General features: G+C 52.5%; 5 protein-coding genes across 5 annotated transcripts; 2 read left to right on the top strand and 3 right to left on the bottom strand.

Moving 5' to 3' along the window:
- Window positions 1-795: 795 nt before the first annotated feature.
- On the bottom strand, window positions 796-1,529 carry J4E93_002466 (uncharacterized protein; the record flags this gene model as incomplete). The annotated part of the gene is made up of 2 exons (XM_049340411.1): window positions 796-823; window positions 868-1,529. 2 exons carry the CDS (start codon window positions 1,527-1,529, stop codon window positions 796-798), a joined length of 690 nt encoding a protein of 229 aa, XP_049202733.1.
- A 1,367-nt stretch (window positions 1,530-2,896) lies between these two features.
- Window positions 2,897-3,644, top strand: J4E93_002467 (uncharacterized protein; the record flags this gene model as incomplete). Its single annotated transcript, XM_049340412.1, has 2 exons — window positions 2,897-3,486; window positions 3,533-3,644. 2 exons carry the CDS (start codon window positions 2,897-2,899, stop codon window positions 3,642-3,644), a joined length of 702 nt encoding a protein of 233 aa, XP_049202734.1.
- A 1,352-nt stretch (window positions 3,645-4,996) lies between these two features.
- Window positions 4,997-6,519, top strand: J4E93_002468 (uncharacterized protein; the record flags this gene model as incomplete). The annotated part of the gene is made up of 3 exons (XM_049340413.1): window positions 4,997-5,237; window positions 5,290-5,744; window positions 5,815-6,519. The coding sequence occupies 3 exons, from the start codon at window positions 4,997-4,999 to the stop codon at window positions 6,517-6,519; spliced, it is 1,401 nt and encodes a 466-aa protein (XP_049202735.1).
- Window positions 6,520-6,866: 347 nt separating this feature from the next.
- On the bottom strand, window positions 6,867-7,313 carry J4E93_002469 (uncharacterized protein; the record flags this gene model as incomplete). Its single annotated transcript, XM_049340414.1, has 1 exon — window positions 6,867-7,313. The coding sequence occupies one exon, from the start codon at window positions 7,311-7,313 to the stop codon at window positions 6,867-6,869; it is 447 nt and encodes a 148-aa protein (XP_049202736.1).
- An 837-nt stretch (window positions 7,314-8,150) lies between these two features.
- J4E93_002470 (uncharacterized protein) lies at window positions 8,151-11,926 on the bottom strand (the record flags this gene model as incomplete). Its single annotated transcript, XM_049340415.1, has 2 exons — window positions 8,151-11,285; window positions 11,348-11,926. 2 exons carry the CDS (start codon window positions 11,924-11,926, stop codon window positions 8,151-8,153), a joined length of 3,714 nt encoding a protein of 1,237 aa, XP_049202737.1.
- Window positions 11,927-19,020: the final 7,094 nt, after the last annotated feature.

Below are 19,020 nucleotides of genomic sequence, written 5' to 3' on the forward strand. Positions count from 1 at the left end.
CCCATGATTGACAACGTGACGAATTGCGTAGAGGTGGTGAGTATGGAGCTGGATCCGTTGACAGTACGTAACCTCGGAAACACTCGCGCCTGTGCCGAAATATGCCATGGCATCGAATTGGAACCCGTCCTCGTCGAGTTCATCAAACCCGAGCCTTAAATATCTTGGCAGGGTGATATTAAGCATTTCAGTTGTCATCAGGTGAGCTGTTTTAGTTGCCTCATATGCCGATGGGGCAAGATAATACCTTCGCTTCTCCTCAAGGTACTTGAGTTCCCCATGGAGGACATGGTTGTGGAAAGACATGGAGGATGCTTGTCTAGTAAGCTGCGTAGCAACCTTCAGAGCAGGTAGTAGCCGCAGATAGTCCTCGTGGCTTAAGTTCACCCACTGCGCTGGCTGGAATAGCGGATGTATGTCTTCGCAAGTAGCATTTGTGGGCGTTATGTTGTTCAGAAATGCCAGTGCAGGCCGATGGCGAGCATAATCAAGACTTGTAGAGACATCGGGAAGTGACCGGAGGTATCCGTAAGGGTCCGGAGTGGGTCGATTTTCATCGGGCAAATCCAAAGCGCGCGTGCAGCAGTGCGACATGGTTGAACAAATCTGAATGGTATTCTTCTCGACAGCGGACATCTTGCACAGATAATATAGAAAAAGAGACAAATCGGGAGTTTGGCTATCAGAAGGGGCTACCAGGGTTCGCGACACTCTACCCATGGACCTGCACTGAATGTCGTGACTCGCAGCCAACCATCTATTCAGATGCCAGCCCACCACAATCTTGTCCTTCCATCAAGTAGTCTTCTTCGTTATGCGATAACTGCACTAGTTAGCTGTGGCTCATCAGAGATGTTTTGAACTTACAGGAACAGCTTTTCCCTCGAGTATACCTCCTTATCAGGATCATCGTCAACCTCCTGTACGTTGAACATCTTGCGCGCCGTCTTCATGAACGTCAGATCCGCCCGTCTCCTCCTCTTGAAGCAGAAATAGCACACAGTGTTGTCGCCGATCAAGTCTTGCAGAGTCTTTTGCAGCAACGGAAAAGCAGGCTCGAAGTACACACAATCTGCTGCCAGGATGATGTCCGGGTGTGCTGGTAGGTGTGACGGTGTCGGTTCTCCCCAGTCGTATATCGAGGCGTTGACGCGAGAATCCAAAGAGTTTAGTGTGATGTTGCGCTTCATGAGTTCGAACATGGGCTCTTGATCCGTGATATGTAATGTGGTGTCGACTTTGCATCCTATCGCGACCGCCAACCCGACAAGCCCGCCTCCGGCACCAAGCTCGACTATCTCTTTACCTGCGACATCCTCTCGATGTTTTCGCAGCATGTATTTGCTCAGTACCATACCGGCCGGCCATAGTTGACCGCCGCAGCCGTTTTTCAGGTCCTCATGTAGTTTGAGTGGGGGTGACAGGAGGCCGTCAAAATCTATCTCGGAGGCGCCCGCAGGTTTGATGGGCGCGGGAGGAACGAGGTCCTGACTAACACCGAAAAAGTCGTTTTCCTCGGCATGCAACATGTTGGACAGGTCAATCAGGAACCGTGGTCACATTTCGTGAGCATTGGTTGTGCCTCTGCGTAGGCCCAAAACGGCATTAGCGTTACCGGATGTAGGAAAGCGCCGTCCCGGCCTGCGATCGAGGCCTTTGTGACACTCCATCGACATCTGGTGCCGGCACTCCATCGAATTGTTGAATTACCATGCTCGCGTATGACGCGCCGCAAAAGCATATCACGAAGTCACGAGCAGCAGAAAGTGGTGCTAGAGATAGTTTCGGCTAATGCACCTTTCACCCGGCTTTCCTGTTATTGACCTTGGAGAGCCTTCCTTATCTTATCGTCGCGCAGCGATCGACACGATCTCCTGGTCAAGCCAATGGCATCTGCACATGCTGCCTATCAAGCGCCTCAATGCTGGGCACTTGTGAAAGGGAGGGAAGCGGACACCGGGAACAGGCTACGCTCAGCCGAGGTGGCTTGCTTGTACCTGCTGCAGCTTAAACCCTTGCCCACGTCTTCCCCGCTACATAGCCTCGTACTCATTACCTGGATCTCTATATACATCGTTATAGCAGGCTGATTAACCTTGACACCGAACCTCTACTGATAACTCACAACATGGGCTTGCCTACCGAGGTCCTGCAGGCCTGGGAAGCTTGCGACAGGACTGATACACTCTTTGTGCTTGTCTGTTCGGTCTTCTGTATGTATACCTTCCATGACTATTCACTATATTGGCTGACCCTGTCAAGGCTGGGGTATTATTCCAGCTGTAGGCATAGCTTATTCAGGTTACACTACACGCTCCAATTCCCTAGCAGCAGTTATGCCAGCTATCCTAGCAGTGATAGTCTGTTCGATACAATGGTTCCTCATTGGATACACCTTGACATACGGAGAAGGAGGAGCTATCTTTGGAGATTTCAAGTACGCCTTTCACAGGAATGTGCTAGCAGAGCCTGTTGGTACCATTCCAGCAGTGCTATTCAGCTTCTTCCAATTAGTATTTCAGGCCACAGTTTGTGCCATTGCGGTTGGCGGCGCGTGTGAGAGAGGAAGAATACTGCCGTTGATACCATTCATATTTGTGAGTCCTACCTGTAGATCGATGGCATATCTGTGAGCTTGACTGAACAACGATAGCTTTGGTCTACCTTCATCTACAACCCGTTAGCCCATATGGTCTGGGGCGGAGGTTTCCTTATGGACTTAGGCGTTCTCGATTTCGCAGGTGGTACGCCCGTACATATCAATTCTGGAGCAACAGCAACGGCGATTTCCGTATACCTTTCATACCCCTTGTTCCGCTCGCGCAAGTCCTCGACTCGTACACCAGCGCATCTGGTCATCCACCGGCCGGTCAATTCTTTATGCCAACTTCTCGCGATGATTAGCATATGGGGCTCATGGCTCGCTTTTGACGCTGGTACCACTCTGGCCTTCAACTTCAAGTCAGTGATGGCCTTGTGTGTCACGAACCTCTGTGCTGCCAGTGGGGCGCTCACGTGGATGCTCTACACCTATGTAGAGGTTGGGCGCTGGAGTCTAGACTCATGCTTCATGGGCGCCATCTCTGGACTCATTATGATCACACCCTCGGCGGGTTTCATCGATCTACCAACAGCCTTCTTCTTCGGAGTGCTTGGTGCACTGTTTTGTCGTCAAGCGCTTCGCATCAAGTTCAGCGACTTCGCTCGGCGCTGGAGATGGGTTGATCATGGAGACACCTTTGCGACACATTGCCTTGGTGGCATCTTAGCAACGATCTCGACAGGGTGTTTTGCTCGGAAAGAAGTCGCAGGGTATGATGGAGTCACGGAAATTGTCGGTGGAGTATTCTTCGATGGGAACGTACGGCAGCTCGGTATCCAGGTTGTGGAGGCTCTCGTCGGGTTTTTATGGTCTTTCATCGGAAGCTATGTTATGTACGCGCTTATTGACTGTGTACCGGGCTTCGAAGTACTGGCCGAAGACAAGTAAGTCGCGTTGACGATTGGAAAGATGGGGCTAACAGATGATCAGGGACATCATAGCAGGCCTGGATGCAAGTCAGATGGACGAAGAAACGTTGTGGACCGAAACACAGAAGTATTATCCCTATGCCGAGCGCGAAGGCGAGCTGCATCTCGAATGAAAGACTGGAAGTTCACAGTCACAAGGATATGACCCGGTTCTACAGTGGTGCATGAAACAGTCACTGTAAGATGCATCGGTAACAATATCTCAATCACACCAATACTACTCTTTCAGAAGCAACCAGAAATCACCCACAAGTCTATTGACGTAGCGCAGGGTCGTTATGTTGATATTCGTAACTCGCTTCAGATTCATGTAGCAAACCCACACTTTCATCCTGACGGACGTCTCCAAGCTTTAAGTACACAAGATAAGCACCAATTCGAAACGCTTAGCTGTTTATTCGCGTCTTCGTCCCGCACCCAAGTCTCCTAGCATACTTACGCAAGCGCCCACAGACTTCACCAAGCGTCGTTCCTGGAACATCCCGTGGATCAAAATCATCACCTGCATAATCACCAAACCTTCCATTGGCCATAGTAATCTCACAATATGGATAAGAGATACTCCGGATGCGCGCGTGCACCCAAAGTGTCGTGAGTTTGGGATGGAAGCGTTTGCCAAGACATGCCTACGCGTCTTCTTCGGAGGAAGCTAGCAGTTCCTGACCCGCACATACGTAAGGCACGTCAATAGCAGCGTAGCCAATCTAGACGGATGTCAATGAGCTTTCGAGACTAGATCGCAATTTTTGGGTCCTCCGCCTCTCAAAATCGTTTAGCCTCGCGCTTGCGTACCCGCTCTAGACTTTACAGCCCTTCCCAGTATAACATAGATAGCCACGTAAGCCTCCAATCACAGACTACGCAATTGAAATGGGTAGAGTTTAGCAAAGAATTCCGTTCCAGGGTCAAGATTGACGTTGACGCTCGGCGTGGAGATGCCGATTGTGGAGATTGAGAGGTTGGGAGAAGTATCGATGGAACAGACAGATTACACAGAGTTGCCCGACAGTGAGAAATCTTTAGAGAGCATATATGCATATAGATACATAGCTTCTCACATCATTTAGGAGAATGTGTCGCAACATTGCCACCGTACAGTGCGTAGTTCAACAACAAATCCGATCAACACAGATGAAGCTTTCAGCGGCGGGCCTAAACGTGCACAGCTACCCGCCTGCTCCGCCAAGGATGAGGACACTACGAAACAATACAATGTCTTGCGTATGCTTGTGACGACTCGTACATGTAGAGGAGAAACATGCAGGACGGTGGGCCTAAGACTTAGAGAGCAAGGGTAGGGGTGCGAGTACCATGCCTCTGTTTCGTTTCCCCTGTGGACATCGCGATCCAGATGTGACGTCGAGACGTCTGAACAATACATATAAAGCTCCTGGTCGACAGCCGTGCAAGCCTTCATCACCACCACTTCTCTTTGCATTCTCGACCCAACAAGTACCTGCCCATCATGAAGCTCACAGCTCTTCTCAGCATCGCCCTCCTTGCTCAGGATTCTCTCGCTCACCCAGGTCAGAGCGCCGCAGAGCATGCACAGGAAGCTGCTGAGCGAAGAGCCTACCTCGCGAACAACAAGCGGTCCCTTGCCCACTGTGCTGATACACTGAAGGCGCGTGGCAACGACATCGCTATGCACGCTCGTCGCAGCGCCATGGTAGAGAAGCTTCGAGCTAAGCGGGCTATCTCCCAAGGTACACTCCCTCCCATAGTACGCCGATGGCTGGATACTGATATGTTGCACAGATAAACCGTACCTCCGGATCCGCGACCTGGATACCGTGCTCGCCACTGATCACAAGTCAAACTTGACTGGCATTACCACCGATACTGATCCTGCCACCCTCTTTGCAGGAAACAACTCCTGCGTCCTTACACCCGAGGTGACCCAAGGCCCCTACTGGGTCGAAGGCGAACTCGTGCGTGAGGATGTTACCGAAGGCCAAGAGGGCATTCCTATGACACTGGACATCCAGATCATCGACGTGAACACGTGTGAGCCTGTTCCTCAGGCTTTCCTCGAGATGTGGCACTGCAATGCTACCGGCGTATACTCTGGTGTTGTAGCGCAGGGCAACGGAGCCGGCGAGGACGACGAGTCAAACTTGCAGAACACGGCGTTGCGTGGCATCCAGCAGAGCGACGAGAACGGCGTCGTGTCGTTTCAAACTGTTTTCCCAGGGCATTATACGGGACGTGCTGTAAGTGTTCACCAGGTCTCTAGTACCCCTTTTCTTAGTACACAAGAACTAACTCGAGACGATGTTGTAGACGCACATTCACGTCATGTCTAGACTCAACGCGACTGTAAACGCCAACTCGACACTCTCAGGCGGCCACATTACACACGTGGGCCAGATGTTCTTCGACCAGGATCTCATCACACTCGCGGATACAGTAGAGCCGTACGCCAGCAATGAACAGGAAATTACTTCAAATGCCGACGATTCCATTCTTGCGGAGGAAGCTGCGGATGTTGACCCATTCGTAGAGTATGTCATGCTCGGCAACGACATCTCAGAGGGTCTTTTTGGTTGGCTGGCATTCGGCATGGACTCCGCCAACGCCTACAACATCACCCCAGCGGCGTACTGGACTGACGAAGGCGGCGTCGAGAATGAGGACGCTGGTGGTATGGGTGGGGGCCCAGGTGGTGCTCCTCCTTCTGGCGCTATGCCTTCTGGCACCGCTATGCCTACCGGTGCCATGCCATCGGGAAGTGCTATAGAGTCGGGTACAAGCATTGCTGTAGCATCGTCTTCGAACATCGCAATCGCCACATCTGCTACCTCCTCAGTTACCAGCGAGGTTACCCCTAGTACCTCCGCGTTGGCCACGCCCTCGAAAGCCCGTCCGTCCAAGGTACTACTTTCCAACGGCCCCCAGATCGCACATGGACGTGGCAAAGGTCAGACGGGCCAACCTCACGACCAGAACCAGTGGGCTCAACACGATGTTCCGGCACAGGGGCACTAACAATGTGTCTATTTCAAGATAGACCATAGTAGTTCGAGGAGAGAGTCAAGCGTAGAGACATGTTGCTTGCAGGACTAGGTTGCGGGTTAGCAGTGGTATTTCGAAGTGTGCTAGAGTTTTGAACTGGGGGAAGCCAACTTCAGCCACTCATTTGGAGGAAAGTCTTTACCTGTATATTGTGTACCACTGGACAAAATTGTCACACTACCAGTGTGTCCTGGACTTCGGTGTTCCTCGTTTCGATGCTCTGCGTGATGATTGACCGAGAGCTCAGCGGTGAGCGTTGACAAAAGCGCATGTCTCCCATATGCCTGCATAGCCAACCGCTTTATTCGAAACTGCGCTTCTCAATTTTCGAGTGCCTTCAATCCGTCGACCAACGCGCCAAAGCTCTTGACCCTAACGTGCTTCTTTGGATCCTCACCACTCCCTGCGTCTTGAGCGTCATGTACCATGCTCTTCTCTAGCTCGGCGTCCAACTGCCTTTGAACTTGTTCGCGATCTAACACTTTTCTCGCCTCCTCGAAGCCCCCAATATCTCTTACGCTCTTGAACCCCATCTCCCTCAACCTTCCCAGCGCAATACCCGACCGTCTTCCACTCCGACAATACAGCGTGATTCGATCGTCCTTTCCCACGTTTATGCCTTTCGCTGCGTAGATTTCGGGTAGTTGGTCGATGATCTGGTATTCGATATTTACGGTGGGTGCGATGTCGGAGGTAAGGTAGCCGGTCGAGAACTCGGCTGGGGAGCGGACATCGATCAGAAGGTCTTGGGTGGTCATCGTGGTCATCGGCGTGCGCATGCGGTATGGCATGAATCGGTATAGACGTGGGAGAAGAGAGGATGTCGGGGCAGTTATGCGACAAGATGGCGGATGCAATGGAGGGGTGGAGGGGTCGCTGCGATCGCTAGCTTTAACCCCACATGGCAAGCCCACCCTGAAGCAACAGCAGCCATGATTGATCTGCGACGATGTACTTTAGCTCTGCTACACTATAATCCTATACACACTCCCCTATATTAGAAGTCTATGACGAAAAATTCCTCATGGGCTCACGGCGGGGACTCGGGATCTGGTCCTTCCTTCTGACGGCCGCCTACATCACTCGATGTTTGTCTGTCACAATGCGATTCGATAATAGTTGGTTTGAGAATTTCTTTGATTCAGAGAGCTGGAGTCCAGTGGACGGCTCAGTACATGGTTCTATGGGTACGAAAGAACATCTTTTGTCTTCCGGTGCTCATCATGTAATGCTTTTAACCGCTAATCGCAGCAACACACCGTTTGCTGTAATAGCGACTTCTTTCCTCTTCCGAACGCCAAAGACCTGATCGATACAGGCTTCCAAAAGCCCCAATGGGTATGCAAAAAGTATGAAATGTTGCGCAGATACTTGTGATCTGCCTTTGCAGAGTATGCGGAATACAAATGAGCCCACCCGGAAAAGAAATCGCTGAAGTGGTATAGAACAAACAAAAGAAACTCGGGCATTGGTATCGTAAGTGTCCGTGACATAAAGGACAAGAATAGATGCAGTGTGAACGCAAACATTAGGGTATGTCGGTGACCAGGCGCCATCCAGAGGCGGTCTATGAAGAAAGGCGCAATGAAGCGCAGTACACATGTCTATGAACCCTTTAGGTTCGCGGTCGAGAAATTGAAGTTGAGGAACTCGAACTTGTCTTTCGAATTGGTTCGGCTCTCTGCTGAAAATGTGCTTTGTGCACTGTTGTCGATGGAGGGTGAGCCTCTCGTAGAGTGTTGAGCTTCACGCGGCTCAAGAAGCAGCGATCGGCGATAGTAGCTTTGGACGTTGGCCTGGTCGCTTGCGTGCATTCGCTGGATTTGGCTTTCCATCCAGTCCTGCATTTCTGGTATGGCAGCCAGTCGGTAAGGAACTTGGAATGATTGGAGCTGACCGATGATCTTGGCTGTCTTCATGTGTTTGTCGAAGTTGATAACGGAGACGCTGTCAGAACCGGAATCTCCGGGGAGCTGCCGTGTGGTGCCATTGCCAACGTCGATAAACGTTAGATCGGTTAGATAGATACCAACAAATGGAATGCATGGCGCGACGTGGTTCTGCAGACGCTGTCGGAGGACAGCATAATTACGTCCCACGTCGGTAATCGCCTTCAGTTCTTCCAGGCGAGCCTTGGTTTTCGTGGATACAATCTCCCATGTACGTTTGAGACGCATAACCATGGATGAATTGAGTGAGCAGATGATTGCCATCAACGAGTCGTAGTTATTTAGTTCCAAGCATTTGGCTGCAACTTTGACCCACTGCTTGATAACAACTGCACGCTTCTTTGCGTCCTCGAGCTGCAGGATGGTGTCGGCAACGAGGTTTGCCAGGTCGGTTGAAAGCGTTGACATTGCTTTGACGTTACGAGCCTTCGAGTTCTTCTTCTTGGTCCATTCCAGGGCAAGAAGCTCTTCGGGTTGGATGGCGCAGAAGAGTCTTGACTCGATGATGGTGAATTGTCTGGCAAGTTCCAAAGGATCGAAGTCCAAGATGCTGCATTGCGTCCTGCCCTCTTTGCTACCTCGCAGAGCGTTGAGTTGGCTCTTAGTCACAATTGGCGACGGCACATTGCTGTCTGCAAGAGTGAATGCAGGGTTCGAAGCGCCTGTCTGACTGAGTGACGATACCAACCGAGGTACAAGAGCCCCAGCCCTTACTTCCGTTACCTTGGAAGTGAGCTCGGCGAGTCTTTTACCAGCAGCAGGCATAGCAGCCCTAAGCTTTCCGGTGGCGAACGCAAGGATGACGCCTAGAGCAACAGCGTCGCTCTCACCACACCAATGGCTTTCCAGCCAACCCTTGAAGACATTGTAAACACGAAGACGCACCGGCACACCGACGGTCTGGCTGTTACCGATGTAGTCAAAACGGTCAATTAGACATTGCGCGAGGTCGAGTGGCGTAGTGAAGAGGCGGAACGTCAGATAGAACGCGTTGACGAAGACGACATCTGGGGTAGATTCGAAAGTAGTCAGCTGTTCCACAAGCGCTGGGAGGGAACCGCCGGAGATTTGGCCCTCTTTGTTGTAGATCAATTCGTGGACATAGGTGGTCTCTAATAAATGCTCTTCGCCAGCAGCGACATCTTCGCTTGCTAGAGACCGGAGCTCAGAGGAGCTGCCAAAGCTGCTGATCAAGGTTTGGCAACTCTCCTTCTTCGTAGGCGAATGATCTGGGGTAGTGGCACGCGTGGACGTGTGGGACAGAATGCTTGCAGAATCGCCTTGTGCACTGAAGTAGGTGCTGCTGCCATCGTTGACTGAAACGTAGACGCTGTCAGTTTTGGTCGAACCGGCAAAACTTCCCTGAGTCGTGCTTAAGGGACTATCGGCGGAATCAGACGCATGCGGTGGAGCCAGAACCGGAGTAGGCACCGCATTGAGAGGAGGCAATGATGACCGGGACGATCTGAACGACACTGCAGTTGGGCTCTCAACAATGACGGGCTGGGACGAAGGCTGGAGGCTAAGCCTGTTGGTTTCGAGTGGTGATGGTTGCGGCACCTCAGGTAGTGGCTTTGACTCTGAGATGACTAGTGGTGGAGGCATTTCGCGTTCCTCGACTGGCGTAGCGGGTAGTGGCTTGTTGGTTTCCATGACGGTGTCTGTGGGCTTGGGCGATGCGGACCTAGCTGTGGACTCCTGGTTGTCTGTGTCGGGTTCTTGAAAGATCGTTTCTGAGATCCCGAGACCAGCAGGTTCGGTTTCGAACTCGAAATCACCAATCCTCTCGATCACAACCCTAGCCTTGGTGACGCAATCACCAGCAGAACGTACACAGCTTGTAGCGGCAGCCACGATCTGCTTGCCTGCTTCAGGCGCCACCACCTCTTCAACGTCGGTGTCGGCATTGATAAACATGTCCTTGGTCGCTTGCACTAGTTCCGTCAAACGGGTGTACATGGTGTCTCGTGCTTCTTCCAGTTGCTCGGATCGTCGCGAGTCTCGTTCCCATACTTCCTCGACAACTTTGAGAAGTTGGCGGCACGCAATCACGGAGTGCTGGGTAATCTGAGCAAGCTCTTCCGAAGACCGTGATTGCAGGTGCAACCCAATAAAGGAGCCAATGTAGCCCAGGAAAGCGTCGTGCGCTGCGTTCAGCCTCTCGGTGGCCAGGTTTCCTTTGCGCGCACTTGCTGATTTACCGGTGTACGACAAGCGATGTGTCATGGAGATACGTTTCGACTGTACTGAGGAATGGGAGGGGAGTATTGGTGATTGCAGAGAATCTGTCTCTGAGGGCAACGAAAAGGCGACTGATAGGCGGTTCAGGTTTCTCTGCGGCTGAGCAGTGGTGGTGTACCAGTCGTCGTGCACCGATGGTGCACCTTGCGTAACCGGAGAGTCGCAATCGTTCGCCGAAAGCCTGTTCTCGCTGGAGGGGGCTGATATTGCTTGTGGTTCCACAGCAGCATCGACCGAGTCGGACGGCGGGGTGAGTGGTCGATGACTACTCGCGTCGCCAAGCTCGAAAAGTGACAGCGCCACTGCGTCCGTCGTCCAGATGTCAAGGAAACGCACGGCCCGAGTCACCAACTTGAATGATTTGAACACAAGTTCGTCCATGTGTTCGAAAACGGGCACCTGCAGCTCGTTCGACTGCAGGGCTTCTTGCAAGGTCTTAGCTGTCTTGACGAGTGTGGAAAGATCTCCCAAGAGAGCTTTCCGCATGCGCCGCAGACTTACGTGTGTGAGGATGAGGCGTGAATCCTTCTGCAAGCACTCAGTCCGTTCCTGTTTGGAGTCAGTAATCGGGCCACAAACACACTCTATACCAGTCCACAAGCTTCACTTACAAGGAAGAGGCGGACGCCAACAATCATGCCCTTGACGTAGTCTTGTCTCGAGAAGGCACCGAGATCGCCATTCTCTCCGTCGCGGACCAGATCCCACAAATATGTTAACGCGGTCAGAAGATTCCGTATGATGGGGTTGTCGTAGGGTTCGCAGTAGTTGGTAGGCAGCCATCCGCGGGCCCCTGAGGCTAACAATGTTCCATCGGCCCAGCCATTAGGATGAACAGAGTGGACGAGGATTACATCGCCTTGATTGATGGCGACGGTGATTGACGACTCGTCGGTGGATGACGACACTGTCGTACTCGGGCTGTAATGGTAGAAGGCACGGAGGTAGTTGTGAAATACGGGTTGCGGATGTTGTTGCTGTTGCAGAGCCATGGCTTCACTTGAAGTCTTCGGGGTTAGAGGCGGCGATATTTGCGACTGCGATCGGCTGGAATGTGTTCCCCTCGATGAGGATTGACGACTGTGGCCAAAGGCTCGCGAGCGCGACCTCCCGGGCGACTTGTGAATGTTTAGTGGCGCCACTAGTGCGCTCGATCGCTTATCCATCTCTTCTTGCTCAAAGGACGCCATGGCGGAAGAACGAAAGGTGGATGAGATGCTAGAGTAGAATGCTCCGTCGATAGTACGCTAATTGGGCAGCATTTGGTAGACGATACAGAACGAGAGTCAATTGGCGTGGCGCAATACTTGACGTTGTTCGAGTCCTGGCGTATACCGATTGCTTTGCTCGGCTGTTTGCAAGTTAATAATGTGCTCAGACAACTACCACGCGACAAACGGAGACTGACATACCCGACGTGACGATAGCTAGCTGTAGTGTGAAGCAGGTGACAGATGACCCGATGTGGATGCGAGGCCGACGGATGGGCCTGTCGACGTGGTGTTCGGCGAAAGCTGGGACGGGCGTCGTTTCCGTTACACAAAGACAGTAGCAAGGAGAAGCTCAGACACGGTCTGTCTCTCGTGAAAGTGTGCAGATGTTTGAGAGTGAAGACTCTGGAGCTAACTGGAAGGAGGGGCCGCAGCTGGGGATGGGCCAGTGTCTTGTAATGGCAATAGCAGAGCAGCGAAGACCTAGAGGCGCACAAGGGTCGTGCCTGCCACTGCAGGGGAGCGTGGGGTTGTCGCTTCCAACGGTTCGTGAGGAAGTCGCGGCCCAAGCGAAGGAAAGAGCGACCAAAAGGAAAACAGACGCGCTGCCAGCAGGTCAGGTGGGTTGGGGATAGGCGACCGAGGTGCAGTCGAGTGACAGGAACATTGCCCTTCTCCACAGTGGCCGGCTGGAGCTGTTATTATCACATCCCGATGGAGGATCCTACCGCCCGCCTACTCGAGAAAAGCTTCGTGTGAACAGGACAGGGGCCTTCTGTCAGGCGCTGCAGGGATGTTGGGCCAGGGCTAACGGAGCGTTGGTGCGTGTGGGATGCGGCTTGCTCCCAACCTCGACTATAGCCCGCAGGCATCCTTAATCGCGGCGGCGAGACCACCGACCGTGCAGGCCAGCCAAGCCAGCACTTGTCCCCGGCATTTCTCCCCTGCCCGCTCGTCATGTTGAGATACCGTGCATGGGCTGCATTCACCCAGCCGATCCGCCCACGGCAGGACGACAGGACGACAATAACAGCAGCTGAGTGTCTTCGCCCTCGCCGCTGCCTGCTCATAGGCTGGCAAAGTCTTCCCAACGCTACTGTTTGGCGCCGCGAACAAGCAGCAAAGCCGCAGCCCTCATAGGAGTACGCTGGGTGCAATCAAAGCATAACAACATACAGTACCCGCAAAGCACGCGGACGCGCGCGGACGCGAGCCAGGACCTGCAGCATCAGGCTTGTCGACCCACCGCGAACCTTCTCCCCGGTCGCAGACTCGAGACCTGCATGCGGCAAAGATCAACCCTCTGCGTGCGCCGCCTCTAACTCGGCTTGGCAACTTCCGCCGGCTCATCTTCCCCGGCTCAAGTGCCTCGCTCCCAATCAAGTTGAATCAACCTAGCCCAATTTTCTTCTGCATCCTCCGCAGTCCGTCCTATTGGCCACCTGCGTGAATATCTCGACATTGCTCTTCGTACGCCTGCACCACTGCAAGCCTCCGTCTGAATCCCCCGAACGGTCGGGACGCCGCAAAATTGATTCGGGCCTACCCCGTTTGCTATCCGTCTACCGTACTGAGCATAATCAACCACACGAGAAGCGAATGGCCATGCAATAATGCCCGCCCGCCGTAAACGTCATCTTCGATATGGGCCTCCTGCCGGCTGTGGTGGGATCGAGGCCACCACCCGCCCTACCCCCACTTGCAGCAATGGATCTGCAACTGTGACGATTCTGCGCATCCTGCAGTTATGAACGCCGACCTGACGACAGCATCCCTACCGAGTATCACATGCCGGTTTGCAAAGCATTGAACTGCCTAGACATATCCCTGCTGTTGTTACCTTCAACGTCTTAAGCATCATCACATATACCATCTGTTCACGCTTGCCATTGCCAATTGGACCTTGGTCAACAGCAATATACTTTGCTGGGATCCAGTAGTTAAGCGACTCCTACTTCACGACGAGCATTCCACGACCACATCTGAACCTGACGACGGGCAGCGTGTGGACCTTGACTTCTTCACGGCGTGCATCCTCCAAGGCTTGCTTCAACGGTGCATTTCCAACAATCTGCGCAGCACCGCTTCGAATGGCCATCAAGAGAAGATGTCTTTCAAAGACTGCTACGTTCTCCTAGAACTCTAGTGTACGCCCTTGAACGCCCTGGCCGGCCGCTTGTCCCAGGCTTGGTCTAAACCCCCACTCCCCACTGTTGAGCGACTGTCCTAGCTATCGAGCAACCTACTACGGCTAGACCCGGCCAGACACTCTGTGAGTCTCTTCAAGCATCTCCGCATCGTCGCAGTGAAGATGCGCCCAATCCCGACGCCGATCCCTTCGTGAAAATCCACATTCGAAGTCTTCACCCCTGTTGATATGCTCAAAAGCGGCTGGCTCTTCGATTTTCATACTGAAAGAGACTTTGATCTACATCTTCTCTTTCCTAAAGCAGCTGCAAGCGGACCGTGAGCTCTTCTTCCGCGGTACAGACGCGGGTAGTTTGTTTTACCAATATCAAACACCAAACCGTCACGCCTGACTACAATCTTTAACAATGCAGTATGATAATATCATCGTATGCGCAACTGGACAGCACACAATGGGGGCAAAATAACTGGTAGACGCCACTGCGAACTTGTTGTCACAACAATAGAAGGTGTGAGACTAGCACTGGCGAGGCGACTATTGAAAGCGGCGGAAGGTAACGTACCGCCAACCCCCTTTAGCCAGGCAAGTTATTAGTAGACGTTCCCAAGGACAGTGCCAACAACGAGAACGCCGTCATTCGGTTCACGACGCTCCCGTGCGCGACGGACCCTGGCCGAGTTTGGAGGATACGCGGTGACAGCGGACGGAAGCCAGCCGTGAGGGTGTGAGTCAAGATACGTTATTGAGAACTCGATCGTGCTTAGCCTTTGGGCTATCTCAACACACGGTGCAGCTTTGTTGATCGTCATTCTGGAAATCCCCCATTGTCGCACGAGACCCAAAGAGAAGTCTAGGTCGAGAGATCGACATCACAGGCCATTCATCTCAACCTCAGCCCTCGCAGGAGTGGATCTTGGTACAGGTGCAGTTGTTGTGTAAACAATCTCGAAATCCTATTTCATCGTGGTAGCGTGCAGACGGCGCAAAGAGGTGTTTCATCGTTTTGATGCCCCCGCGTCGTTCGCTCTCGGAACTACTCAACAACTCGGCCCTTCTCTCACTCGGATTTTCATGATAAACATGCCACTGAACAGCTCCCGCCCAGGAAGCTAAGGGCTGTAGCTTGGTCACCAAACCTACCAACCTCCCGACCGCGGGAATGCGTTAGCTGCCGGCAGCCAAATCGCCGACTTTGCACTGCTGCGCAATGCACGAACCAACACAACGAGCCCAATATAGTAGTCTTGATACGACGTCATGTCGAACCTGCTTGCTCTTTCGTAAGTTGGCCGACAACATCGACATCGGACGTTGCTGTCCATCCATGATTGTGAACTGTTTCTCTGTCACGGACCTCCCAACTGCGCCGCAAACCCTTTCTCAGCCACCAAGCCCGGACCACAAGCCACATGCGAAATGCAACACCGACCCAGGAACGCGGTACGCATGGTGGATCCATTGCAGAACGGACATCACTCCGATGCAGCATTACCGAGGCTCGGTTGTTACTATCCCTTTGGAAGGACTGCGGACGTCATGTGAATGATGTTGAATGCGCCTCTGCGGCGTGGTTTACATGGACACGAGGTGGCACAGCTCCGGATCACATTCAGACGAGCGATCGATATGACCGTTGCTCCGTCTGCACAAACGAGCGATCGATCGGTACCCGTTTACTAACGAACATATCTTTCATGGTACTGGTCATGCCTACGGCTGACGGCGCAAGACAACCACTAGGCGGCAACCAACGGCGACTTGTTGCGCTCAAGTCCGTTTGTTTGGGCATCTTGTGCAAAGTAGGTGTATGTAACGTTAATTACACATGACTCTGCGGCATGAGGCGATGCCAAGTGCCTGAAATACCACCAGGGAACTTACCAGCGGATGGGAATCGAGGATGCCAAGCGATAGCGAGTACGATGCGCCTCACCCAGTTTGCGCATCCCTCTCGGTTGCCATGCACGCATGCGTCTCATCACGTCTTCCGTTTCCACGCGCGCTCGGCCCATACCCCTGTCACCAATGTTGCGTAGGGCGCTCAAAGATCGGCCAAACAGTTAATTCGTCTCCTTAGACGTTCAGCATACCTGTTGCCCAAGGTAAAAGAGCCGTGGCTATCGTTTCCCGCGTTTGAGAGCGTCCCAAAAAGTCGCTTTCTTGATTGAACCAGATTACTTGAAGAAACCCATCAGAGCACCTCAACGTTGTATGTTCCTCCAATATCTTGAGGGAACGACCCCTTGGTTCCTGTAGGATCTCACCTCGCCCCGCCACCATAGATTTCTGCCTGCGGCGTAGTCACCAGTCCTCCGCGTCATCTCCCCGAAGCCTCGAATACGCCACATTCACATCAGGAAGAATGGCTGTGGCTGCGATGCGATGCGACGAGCTCGAGAGACCCCTGGCCTTCGTTCGCAGGCGACTCGACGCCACAGCGCAATGCTGCAGCACACAGTTTCGTGCAAGTATGCAGGTCTGACCCATACTGTGAGGCTGCCTGTACCTGCATTTCCTCACACGCGGCTGCAAGGTTTACTACATGCAACTACAAACACCACGCGTAAAACGTCATTTTACTCAGGGATCTGATACTAATGCAATTTGCAGGCAGTTGGCATCACACGCATCTCCAGAGCCAACTTATTACTACACAGCAGAAACATTCATGCGTTGCAGCTACATCTCCATGCGCAAGCAATTGTCATTCTCAAAAACCTCATCCGAAAACATTGCGCAAACACGAGTTCCCCGTACAATCCACAGACCAGAGCTCGTCTCAGTATCCGCTTCATCCCCATTCGCGGAATAAATTCTACATCCCTGTCAGTCTCTTCATGTACAAACCCGCTTCCAATTTCGCCTCTTCGTGAACCGCGCAAGGTACCCGCATGTTCATCTTAGAATATGTAGGGAAAGCTGGTGTCAGATCATACTTGAGGCGTGTGAGGCCTGTCTCACGTTCTTCTTTGTTCTGATCTCGTTACTGGAACAAGTAAGATGGTGCAGAGGTGTTGAAGACTGCTATTAACACCCTGGTAAGCTATTGCAGTGGTCAAGCGGAAGGTATTGCGTATGTGCGATCTGCAGTGAGCATTGTTGGTGGTTGTGGGGAATTGTTGGTTCCGGCTTGAGAAAGAGCCTCGGGAAGGTCCGACACGAGATGTAACGTGCACACGTGGCTATGCGGATGGAAAAGAAATCAACGTACCTCCAGATAAACGGTATCGGGTTGCTTTTCCGTGTCGCGAGGAACGACAGGACCGCTTCTAGATGTCGGCTTATGCGGAGTTTGCTGCTTTTGGAATCAGAAGCAATGTCTTCTCGCGACACGACACAGAAAGAAACGATTCAAGATGCAACAACACTTCGGAAAGGACGGCAACGCAACTCGTAACTCTCGACCACGTTTCGATCACAAACGTCTATCGGGATCGATTTGCTTCTCATCATGCGTTGCGATGCGATGCGATGCGCGCCATCGTCACATAGATCCCAGAACGTGGTTCTAACGAATCTAACTCTCGCGCCAGGCGGCGGACTGCTTTCGCCATCGTGACTGCTTCAAGATTCCGACTTGGCGACTACAATTAAGTTTGCTGTATGGGATCCCCAAGAGACTACTGTAGGTCGGATCAAACAGATCTTGGTACTTCGGACAATACTAACAAGATTCTAGTGTGTATACTGTATCCTGTTTTCGCTACAACTTCGCCCGTTACAGCTTATTGCATATACGAAACCTACCTTCTTTTTTCCTTTCCATCTTCGTCAGCTATCCGTACTCTACCAAGATTCCGATTTGTATCATACTTCTTTATTCCGCCTCCACACGACTCACGACCCTGGTCAGTTATGCCATTGCCTTGCGCATAGCCGCGACTCACGTACACGCGCTTTTCATGCGTCAAGCCTGATCAGGCGTTGCGTGCTTTGTCACGCACAACACGCATAATGTTTTCGTCATATTTGCTTCTTGTATCTATTGGAAGGATACAGAGTTTACGATCTGCTACGAACACATGAACGGCATGACGAGAAGAGACACTTGGCTGTGACTGTTATCGTCAGCTTGCCAGGCTCACTGCGGTGTTGCGATATAGTGTTTAGCAAAGTGGAGTAGGACCGCCAGGGTATATGCGCGGAGAGCGTAAGCAAAGCCAGGCGAGAACAGAAGGTTCCATCCATGTCTTCACCCACGTGTCGGCTTGTCCGGACAAATGGGGGTGGGTAGAGAGTGCCTGGGATCATTCTTCAGTCATTCTAGTTTTTAATTGCTGTTGTTAAGCTAACGTTTCATAGTTGACAACTCGTAAGAATGCGTGACGCAACACTCATTCGCAATGCAACATCGCGACCTTTTTCCGACATGCGCACAACAGCGTACTTGCGCTGAAGTACTGCGCGGTGTCTAGACTGCTGCTCCCTATCACTTGCTACCTACCACCGGAAGTACATGAATCAGCTGCTTGTGCGCTGTGGGCAGTGATCGACCCCGTCACGCGCATTGCCGCCCTTCACGACACGGGCCCATCAACATGAGCCTCTCAGCCCAAGTATTGCTGAAATTTTTATCGAGCTTGCACACCTTGGTATCTGCAGTCGAGACTCGGTCTGGGTGAGATTGTGCGGCTCCGGCGCGGCTCTAATATTGTATACTGAACTCATCCGATGAGGCCGTAGAATGGCCATGCAGACGGCGCCTCGCACAGGCTATGATGACGCGCATGCTGACAGGACCCCTTCGCATCGAGGCGTTCACTCATGTTATCGCAACCCTCTTCTTGGGATATTGCCTGCGGTGCTGTCACGCAACGTCGCTCGCGGGCCGAGGAACGGCCTTGACGGGCCTTCTTCAAGGTTGCTCCTTGTTCTAGGCTCGGCGCCATGGGCAGTATCGCGCTGTCATGACTTGCATATCAGC

Source organism: Alternaria ventricosa (genome assembly GCF_023758065.1).
Source record: "Alternaria ventricosa strain BMP 2768 chromosome Unknown scaffold_3, whole genome shotgun sequence".
Lineage (NCBI taxonomy): Eukaryota > Fungi > Ascomycota > Dothideomycetes > Pleosporales > Pleosporaceae > Alternaria > Alternaria ventricosa.